General features: G+C 36.2%; 2 protein-coding genes across 2 annotated transcripts; both read right to left on the bottom strand.

Annotated features, from left to right (window-relative positions):
- Positions 1-1,142: 1,142 nt before the first annotated feature.
- On the bottom strand, positions 1,143-5,479 carry LOC100890379 (adhesion G-protein coupled receptor G2). Its single transcript, XM_030983778.1, has 6 exons — positions 5,297-5,479; positions 4,719-4,834; positions 3,641-3,930; positions 2,389-2,455; positions 1,781-2,039; positions 1,143-1,596 (listed from the first exon to the last, which is right to left on the bottom strand). The coding sequence occupies exons 1-6, from the start codon at positions 5,438-5,440 to the stop codon at positions 1,486-1,488; spliced, it is 987 nt and encodes a 328-aa protein (XP_030839638.1). The 5' UTR covers positions 5,441-5,479; the 3' UTR covers positions 1,143-1,485.
- Positions 5,446-10,355, bottom strand: LOC115923231. Its single transcript, XM_030983621.1, has 6 exons — positions 10,242-10,355; positions 8,081-8,202; positions 7,326-7,472; positions 6,652-6,837; positions 5,740-6,203; positions 5,446-5,458 (listed from the first exon to the last, which is right to left on the bottom strand). Exons 1-6 carry the CDS (start codon positions 10,264-10,266, stop codon positions 5,446-5,448), a joined length of 957 nt encoding a protein of 318 aa, XP_030839481.1. The 5' UTR covers positions 10,267-10,355.

Raw genomic sequence — 10,355 nt, 5'->3', positions numbered from 1 at the left:
TGATTTTAAGGCTAGCCGTAATACCTAACTTTCACACAGTTAATTAAAACAGTATTTCTCCTGCGGTTATTAATTTCGTCACTTGTAAATGTGTCTGCGAACATGTGCACCTATATATTTTTGTCTTCCATTCGTATTTCTATACGTACATTCCTGTCATGTTTATTACATAACATTTCTTCATTAGTTCGTGTAAGTTAATCATGTATAGGGTTTAGAGACAATTAACTTTGAGCGCTGTGTGAAGGTAAATTATATTTTTGTTTATTAGCTTCTCTTTTATGTGCACATTAACCAAAATTAATTCAGGATCAGTGAGTAATTTAACGATAAACGTGGGTGTCCTTTTCAGGGACATCATGAACAATGAAGTTTTTGCTTTAACAAAATCGGTAAATAATCTATAATAAAGTAAATTTTTCTGAGTAAAATATGGTGATATCAATTTTGGCCAAGATACTTTAAATTAAGAAGCACGTAAAACTAAGTAGACAGTATAATCATGGAACAACAAGTTTACTTCGAGAACACGTGCATTTTTCATTATCATCACAAAGGGTTATTAAAAGCCAAAAATTAGTATATGTCGTATCTCCTATTATTTTTACATTATTTATTCTTCACTTGTCTCTTTTCGTCAACCATGGCACATGTAAGATTTGCCAAATCTGTCGGTCAATTCAATCTGGTATCACCGAAGCCACTGGCCCGTCTCAGTAATCTAGTGGTAAAGGCATTGTCGTTCTCTGCCAGTGACACGGTTCGATTCTCGGGGGAGACAATTTTGTTCAACCTTTGCAAAGAAATTAAATAAGAGGATAGCAATGGGGACCTTGCATTTAAGTAACGCAACCATTAATATTGAATTTCCATTCGCTATTTACATTATACATATCATGTCATGACTAAAAATGATTAAAATGAATTGAAAAACACCCATCGAACCATCATCATCATACTTTTTCTAACAATGAAAAGACCTATTCTCTGAGAAATACACCACAAAGTATTTTTTTTGTAATCATCTAATCATAAATAATTCGATAAGGTGCATACAAATGTACATATATAATTTCGTCATTGAATATGATAAAGATGATAACCAATAACAATCACTTGTTTGCCCCTATGTGGTGACGGAATATTGGTAATTGCGAAATACTCGGAGAACAGGGATGGGGGGTTCAACCTACACCAAGGCCACTCCTCCCCTGCCTAGTGTGCCAATGTAACATCAGGTTCTCTTAATAAGATCTTCTTCTTGCTTAAAAATAAGTGAATAAAAACTCGTTTACATTTAAAAAAAAAACAAGTAAGAATGAGTGCTTAGCTATAGTTAAAACCTCAACTGTGCCATTGGCCTTTGAAAAATTGGTGGTGCAACTAGCATCTACATCATTCCTCTCATTGTGTTTGGTGTCATCCTCTGCATCCTTAGGGAGACTGGCGGCAACATCATTGTTGGTGTAATCAACCTGATCATCATTAACAAGTTAGCCCCCATTTCTTACGGATGTGAGGCTTCCGGACGCAGTAGAGTAGAAAGATGAAAAATCCTTGGAAGGAGTTCAGGACGACGAAGATTGGCTGAGCCACCTGTTAAACGCAAATGTTTCAGAAATAATAATTAGGTATATGGCATTCTCTGTCATGTTCAAAAGATACTAAACATCTAAAGAGGTAATGCTATTGTGTGTAGTTATCATAACTGAGTTCTCAAGATACTTCTTAGAAGAGATAGATACCGCAATGACTTATTCTTGAAGCTAGTTGGCTTTACCTGACTGAATAACGGGATCAAAAGCAGATATCCGGTGACCCAGGTCAGACCGAGCAGGAGCAAGATGCAGATTGCATTCTGGACGCGTTCGATAGCCTCTTGGCGTTCTACCTTAGCCTCTCCTTTCACCCGACCAGCGATGTTGGCAGATCGGATCAGTTGTCGAACCACCAGGATGAAGATGACAATGTTGATGAGGAGGATGATGGCCATGGGAACCAGGAGACCACCGACTTGAGCCCATGATTGTAGAAAGCATCTGTTGATAGTAAATATGCATTTTGTAAAGTGACTGAATTATAAAGTCAATCAGTACTGACTATCCTAGCCATAGTTATACAAAATGTCTATGGTCCTTGAAACATTTAACTCGCCATTGTAAATGATTTCCCATTATTTATTCTGACAAGTCCAAGCTTTGTCATCCATAAGTTACCAATAACATCTGAGATTGTAATACTCATGAGATACCAATATACCCAAAGCCTAAACACTAGAATAGAGTACAGAAACTTGATCTTCCCGAATCCGAATTTTGAAGATCATTAGGTATACCCTAGGCTAGGCAATCCAATGTTCCAGCTTGACTTTCAATCGTTATCACTTACAGATCATCATGGGCGTAAGAGTCTCTGGCAATAGCTCCAGTAAGAACCACGATAAGTGCAGGAATTCCTGAAATGACATATGTGTTTAAGGAATACAATGTTTATAGTCATTCACAATACACCTAACTGGACATGTGCCTAGCTCATTCATTTCTCCGTTTCTCTGATAGACCTACTCATGTTATCGCTGTGCTGTCCAGCTCACAAGTTATTACTTCGGTTATGGCGACGCCATTATTATTTGTAAAATGAATTAGATATCCTGATGTTTATACTCTCTGGGGTTTAGGGTCTTCTTTGTACAAATCACATAAAATGCAGAGTACCATTTAATATTAATCATTACAATGAAGAAATTATACATAAATGGCAACAATGACGAATTCATGTGCATTGTTAGATAATTCCTTTCAGACTATAATCCTTCTTAAAATGATCTTTCCATAACTATTGGCTAGCATGGTTAATTGACCATAATACACTACCACAGTTTTTGAATTATTTTATTCATTAGAAAACAGAGAAAATAAATATTTCCTGTGTTAAATTAATAGTTAAAGAAGTGCGTTTGATCGCCCATTCATTATTTTTTTTATTGCTGAGAGTTGGTCGCAGCATAGCAGGTTGCCACACCTTGCCAAACTCATTGTTATGCTAATACTGTCAGTACCTACATCTACCCTGTTGGTCATAATGGTGGAATAATTTTGTTTACCCCAATTTATGGAATCATTTTGACAATGATTTATTCCTAATAGATCTAGATAACAATATATAAAATCTTGGATTTCATTGAATAACATTTTGCGAGTGTTTTTTTTTTTGCGTGACTGCTATATAAAGCATGTGTGTGATACTATGCTTATCAACTAGGGGACCTACGTCCTTAAGTCATAAATAACAGTAAAGAGGATTAATGCCTCACAAAAGGGCACTAATATAGCACATCGACACAGTTTTGATCCTGGGGACTCACAGTAACGAGGCCATTACTTTGCCACTGAATCATGAATGTACGCTACAGGGGCTAGGGTAGGGGGAAACCCCCACAAATAATATTTTTTTAAAGAATTGCCATAAATTATCAATAATTCATCGCATTTCCCCACGGTCCCCAACAGAAACAAAAATCCTCTGTGTGCCCATGCCTTAAACCATAATGCATGGCCGTGCAGAGGATTTTTTTCCTGTTAGGGACCAGGGGGTGCAATAACTTATTGATAATTTATTGGAACGGAAAGAAATATCTTACCCCACGCAGCGAAGAAAGCCTTGATCATGAAATTCTGGATGTAGGTGTTAAAGATCTTCACAATCATGAGGTAGGTATTGAACCCTTCCACACCCATCCAGGCAATGGAAGACAAAACGAAATAGTGAACTAGAGCCGTCAGTAACCCACAGGGTCCAGCTCGGACCTCACGATAATCTCTGATAGAATCCAGAGAGATCATGACGACAAATGTTGTGTAGAGACACAGCAAGGTCAGGCACAGACAGATGAAGATCTGGCTAGTCTGTTTGGTCCTCAAATCCAAATCCCTATCAAGATTGTAACATTGAAATGAGTTTAGGAAAGCAAAAGCGTCGAAGCTAAAGTTTACCATGCATTTACAGGCTTGCCATCACTTCATAAGCAACACAGAATAATATAAATGTCAAACAACAGCAGCAACAAAGAAAAGAAGGAAATTACGTGATTGTAATTTATTTATTTATCTCTTCTATTAGTGCGGAAAAAATAAGAATTGTGACGCGTGTTGAATAAAACTAGTCCGGGTGCAACTATTCACGATGATGTCAAATGAAAAATATTTGTAAGGAAAAATGTTCGAAATAAATACGCTTCCTATTCTATGCAAACTTAACACCATGAGGCAGAGGATTTGATCTACGAAGTTGATAGAATATCAATATATGATATCGATATGATATAAACAAATTAATATTGTAACCTATCTATGAACCTCGTCACACCACCATGCATCGCAAAGCGACTAATAATATACCGGCAGTTTCTCTTCTTCTTCTTTCTCTCCTCCTCCTCCCCCTCCTTTTTCCCTTTTTATCATGAACTTTACATTGTTGATAGAAGTTGTGTGCTGCAGGTTTACACGTACTTTACAAATCATTTGATTACGAAATAATTTTATCAAAAGAGGGGGAGGGTATTTACATTTACATGATTATTTACTAAATTCTATAAATGCATCTCTTTCACAGTTAATGTGACTATTCTTCTTTCAAAAGTTACCAAACAAAATCAAAAATAAAATGTCTTCTTTGTATTACATTAACAATTACATCAGTGTTTTTTCCATTGAGCTCACTTGTTCCACAGGTAAGTTGCCAATGTGACAAGAAGACTGAAGATAGAAATACAGCATCCAATGTAAGTCAGGATGTTGTATGCCTTGATAAATGAATCCTCCTGTCTATGGATATCCTGTGAAATGAAGAAAAACATTAGCCCAAACTAAAACTTCTTCGAAGGCACAAATGAAACTGATTATTTGCCCATGAGCTCTCATAAAGTCTATACATAGACCATATTATATTCTCCATTAAACAATTTTAGCTTTTGATTGGTTGAGACCTCGTCACATGACCAGAAATATTTCAACTATTTTAAGGTTGCCCGGAAAAAGTACTATTTGGGAGTACTATTTGGGATTTAAATTTGTTTTGATTTTGTTTTCGAATCTTTGTTCAATAACATGTTTTTATTTTTATTTTTTTTAATAAAATCTGTCATTTAAAAACAATAAATTTTCCAAATTTCAATTTAAAAAATTCAAAACAAAAATCTTTTTTAAATATTTTGTTTTAGATAGTCGGGTTTTAGTTGTCCGGGGAGTAGTTGAACGGTGATAATGAATATAATAATACCTAATTGCTTTTCACTGACCATTATAACAGCAAAGCTGGTAAGATGATCACACGAACAGCGCACGCTCTCCTCATGGCGCTCATCAGATGATGTGATACCAGAAACAAGAACACACCCATCTTGGGACCAATCTTCCTCCTCCTCATCCCAGAATGAACACATGGGATTCACGTATCCAGACTACACAAGAACAACAAAAAAAAGCAAGAAATGCATGGACCCATAATAAAATTTGTTAAATAAAGCATGAAAGAAGAATGAATAATAAGTTTGATTGGTTTAGTTAAGAAGCCCATTTATAAGTGGAATCAAACACAGGATTCAAAAAGGAAAAAAATAGATTGAAATACACATGATGTTTCAATTTTAACCTACATACAAATTATGTAGTCTATGTCTACAAATTTAATCATCTATAAATACTGCTAAAGGCATTAAAGATACGTTTAATATATGAAAACCCATTATTCTGCCATTTTATTGTTAAAGGTTTTACCATTATTGAAGTGAAGGTAAAATTGATGAACTCTGTCAGGGCTGCTACTTTCCCTTGACCAATACTGAGAGAAATTACGGGCGAGTTAGCCGATCGATTGAAGTCTTCATTATCTGCACTGATTGTGCGCAATGACTTAGAAATGAACAGGGCTGAAGTTGAAAATACATTGAAGTTGATCCGGACGTATTCACTACTGCCATTCGACGGCGATCCTGAGGATGGGGCCGTGGACGAAACGACGGATGACACTGAAGGTGGAATGTTGACCAGAGCGATGATGTCTGGTCTGGTATCAATGACGTTATCGTGGTCATCTTTGGTCGGGACACTGATTGTAATATTGGATTTGGTCAGGTCTGAAGGACTGGATCCAGCTAGCGAAAGCACGAGACCGCTCATTACATCATCAGCAAGTACACTCTGAATCTGTTTTGTGAATTAGAACTTCAATCTTGTTATTATTCTTATTGTTATTATCATTATCATCATCATCATCATTGTTATCATTACTATCATTAGCATGATGAGGATTGAAAATGAGGCAATTAGCACCATGCACAGACGTTTAAGTAAGGCATTCCTCAAATTCAAAATGTGATGTATCCCGCACACATAAATGCACAAATAATTATGTTGTTTGGTCGATCTCTTTTAAACTATAAAGAAAAATGGTGGAAGTGTCGCGCCTTGTTGGACACACCAGATTGATTGAAACCACAATGGATGAACGGCAGTGTCAGTTTTTTTTTTTAGTTCTGTTATTTTGAATATCCATGCAAACAATTATATAACTTGAACATGAAATTTTTTATTTTAGTATACTGGTTGAAATCAAATTGTTTTTTCATAGCCTATGACATAAATCTAAAATCACCTTTACGGCTACACTTGGCTGCTGAATGTTGAGCAACCCGCCATCGGCAACCTCAACACGATTGATTTGTTCCTCAAAAGCCTGGACAAATTTACTTATTGCCCCACCTTCTTCCTCTGCGGTTTCAAGTTCCTCCGTTTGTACCTGAGCTATATTGCTCACAATACTCGTTATAGACTCTGTTACCTGTCAATTCAAACACAAAAGAAGATGATTTAAAATATAATAGGGGAAAGTTGCCAAATCTCGGAAATCAAACTGAATGGCGATAGGGTATTGAATAACATGATAGCCTTAGCACAGCTATTATTTTAAAGCTGTTACACAACTTCTGGAAGAAGTAGCCGCTTTAAGGTCAACAAGATATGAAAGGACAGTGACAGACCTAAATCTCTATTGGAACAAATACAATATTATACCAAAAAATCACCAAAAAAAAACCTGATACGTTAGGCTCTTGTAACTTCTTAATTCACAACTAGTTTATGTTTCAGGTGTCCAATGTTTGTTGAAACCGGTTATGGGATTTACCTCATTCACATCTATTACAATTTCATACATGTATCGGAGGGAAGACTTCATTTTTTCCCCCAAAACATAATTATCGGGACATAAAAATTCTTCCTATCGCAACTTTATGTTCAATAGGATTGTTCTGGTATCGTGCAGAATACCTCTTCACTAGTCAGATTTTGCTGCACAATGTTAGATGTTATCTCTGCCACAAGCTTGATGTCATTTGATGTGATACCTTCGATGTTGGAAGTGACAGATGATACTTGCTTGCTCACTTTACCTGCGTTTTTTTCACCTACGACTACCTAAAATTTGAGGGGAAATATCATTACAGCATGTAAACGTTGAGTGATACGACTTTCCCTCTATAATTAAGGTAGCATAAAAAAGGGAACATGACTTCCTTACAATATTGCTATGACACATAAGTAGGTTCCTGTTTCCATATACTGTACCATCTTCATTATAAGAACTAAAAGAAATGTGTCCCATAATATGTCATTTCACAACTCAAAATCGTCCAATGCATTTGTGAATGGAATGACATTTAAACAATCAGTAGAATTGATCGACCATGGGCTAATCATTACCTGTTACGCATGATTTTATATGTTTAAATGTTAAGTAACGATACATTTAAAATAAGAAGTTTTGTAAGTAAGGAACTTGTACATTTTTTGTGTAAAATTTTACACAAAAGTTGGCAAAATAATGTACTAAACTGGTTGAAATCTACTGAATGATAGATCATTTTATTCTTATCTTCTTTTTAAAAAAAATATCAAACTTTTTTTCAGGTTGTAATGATCAGTGGTATCTACAATATACTAAACACAATTGCATTTAATACATATGAAAGTTATTAATAAGCCTCTTTTCAATGATCGAAATTTGAAAAGAAAATTTCAAAAACCTGTGCAATTTCGGTGAGAATGTCTGTGACATTTCTAAATGGTCCGCAATTATCCATTGGCTGCCACTGGCTCTTGGTAATACCATCGCCGATACACAGAGCCCGTCCAATAGGTTCATTGGCTGTTCGGTATTTTAAAAAAAAGAAACATACATGTTTATATTATATCAACAGAACACTGGCAAACAATTATTACCACATACGAAGAAAGGAGGAGACGTAAATAAAGTAAAAATGTATCGTATATGATTGAAATTTTCTCAAGCTATTCATGACTCTACAGTGCGTCCCGAAAAAAACTATACACTTTTGAAACGGCTGCCGAATAGAAAAATATATGATTATAGGGGAAAAGCTTTATATGTGTGGAAAGCTCATAAGCTCAGCTTTCGTATGACACCAAAAAGTCCGAAAATAAATCATGCTTGGGTGAGCACTGCTCACTTTTGTAAAGGGTATGAATATTAGGTTGCGCAGGAATTAGCCTTCCAAATTGTGAGAGGTAAATCCTTTGGAGCTTACGGAATTGAGGATGATATGACCAATTTATGATCAATTGTGATGAGTTTGGGTTTGCTGGGTGAAATTTGTGGTTTATGGGATTAACATTTTATGCATGAGTGAACAGGAATTACATTTGTTATTACCGTATAGCAATGTAACTTTCCATGGTAGACTCAGTGGAGTGTTCATGGGAGTCAGGACGGGGTGATGGTACATGGTGCAGGGGGAGGTGAAATGTAGGGTAGGACTTTGTTTGGTAGATGGGATAAGGGTCAAGAGGACATGTATGCCCCTCCCCCTCTCTTTCTCTCTCTCTCTTTCTCGCTCTCTCTCTCTCTCTCTCTCTGCCTGGGTGTGCTTGTGCATATCTGGACAATCCATTACATTCAGCTATCAATCACTTAATCGAAAATGTGCTGTATCAGCCAATCAGTCAATCAATTAATCAATCAAGCATTCAATCACCATTCAGTATTTCAATCAATTTAATCATTCAATCATAATTAATCAATAACTCAGTCAATCACTCAATCTATCAACCAACCAACCAGTCATTTTAGCACTTGAGTTTCTGTAAATGGTAAATGGGTAACCGGAAGAATAAGTAGCCAACATCTTTGATATTCCTCTTTTCAACAAACCATATTTGAATAATCAATTTACATAATCCCCATCTGGTTATTAAGTAAATCAATGAGGATGTTCAACTAATCTTACAATAATTGAAATGCGGGGTGAAGGTTTTTATTCAAAGTCACAGATGTAAAAAAATAACAGTTTGTATGATGGAAATTACAACATGTACCATCACCCCATCCTGATTCCCATGAACACACCACCGAGTCTACCAGGGAAAGTTACAATGCTACAATAAAAAATGAAATTCCTGTTCATTCATGCATAAAAGTTTGGTTTTATAAACCATGTAATTCACTCAGCAAATCATGAGTGTATCATATCACCCTCGATTTTGTAAGCACCAAAGGATTTACCTCCACAAATTGGAAGGCTAATTCCTGCGCAACCTAATTTTCATACCCTGTACAAAAGTGAGCAATGCTCACCCAAGCATGAATTATTTTCAGACTTTTTGGTGTCATATGAAAGTTGAGTTTATGAGCTTTCCATACATATAAAACTTTTCCCCCAGAATCATATATTTTTTTATTCGGCAGCCATTTCAAAAGTGTATAGTTTGTTGGGGACGCACTGTAGAACTATTCAATACGTTCAACAACACGCGCAGATCTAGAATATCAACTTAGGTCCGAGGGCTGGGAGCTTGGGGTTCCTGCATTTATTTTCTACGTGTCCCTCGCTTAAATTCATTTTTATTCATGAAAACAGTTTGGGGGCTCGGATATCTATAGGGAGGTGCTTTTAGACTCCAAGCTCCTATCTAGATCCGCTAGTGTTCAATAATGAAGTGAAAACACACTACATCTGTTGAACATCATGATATCAAGGCTATTTTGGAAATGATATTGCGAGTAAATGAGCCGTTCTCGATCGCGCAGTTGCCATTCATTAACACGTTACAGAAAAGAAAACGCGGCTGTTTTTTTTATTTGGCGGCGGATTATTGATCGTGCTATCCTACCTAATCCCCCGTCTACATTCTCAAATTAAAAATGAATGAAAAACCATCAAAACCAACCTTGAGTAGTGTTGAATGGACACATTCCTGTTGAATTTGCCCATGTTCCGTTCTCACCCACCGGAAATTCGACTTTTTCAAACCGAGGAGATATCCATGAGATATTCTGGCAAA

The sequence above is a fragment of the Strongylocentrotus purpuratus genome, unplaced genomic scaffold (assembly GCF_000002235.5).
Source record: "Strongylocentrotus purpuratus isolate Spur 01 unplaced genomic scaffold, Spur_5.0 spur5_scaffold_13, whole genome shotgun sequence".
Taxonomy (NCBI): Eukaryota; Metazoa; Echinodermata; class Echinoidea; order Camarodonta; family Strongylocentrotidae; genus Strongylocentrotus; species Strongylocentrotus purpuratus.
This window is presented reverse-complemented; position numbering and strand designations above follow the sequence as displayed.

Excerpts from the sequence above, each read along its gene's own strand:
- LOC100890379 (XM_030983778.1), bottom strand. The coding sequence starts at position 5,440 with ATGTGTTCATTCTGGGATGAGGAGGAGGAAGATTGGTCCCAAGATGGG. Across the intron at positions 4,835-5,296 it reads CCAGCTTTGCTGTTATAATG|GATATCCATAGACAGGAGGA; the intron begins GTCAGTGAAAAG and ends TTCATTTCACAG. Across the intron at positions 2,456-3,640 it reads GGCTTTCTTCGCTGCGTGGG|GAATTCCTGCACTTATCGTG; the intron begins GTAAGATATTTC and ends ATGTCATTTCAG.
- LOC115923231 (XM_030983621.1), bottom strand. The coding sequence starts at position 10,266 with ATGTGTCCATTCAACACTACTCAAG. Across the intron at positions 8,203-10,241 it reads TCCATTCAACACTACTCAAG|CCAATGAACCTATTGGACGG; the intron begins GTTGGTTTTGAT and ends AATACCGAACAG. Across the intron at positions 6,204-6,651 it reads AGCCAAGTGTAGCCGTAAAG|ATTCAGAGTGTACTTGCTGA; the intron begins GTGATTTTAGAT and ends TTCACAAAACAG.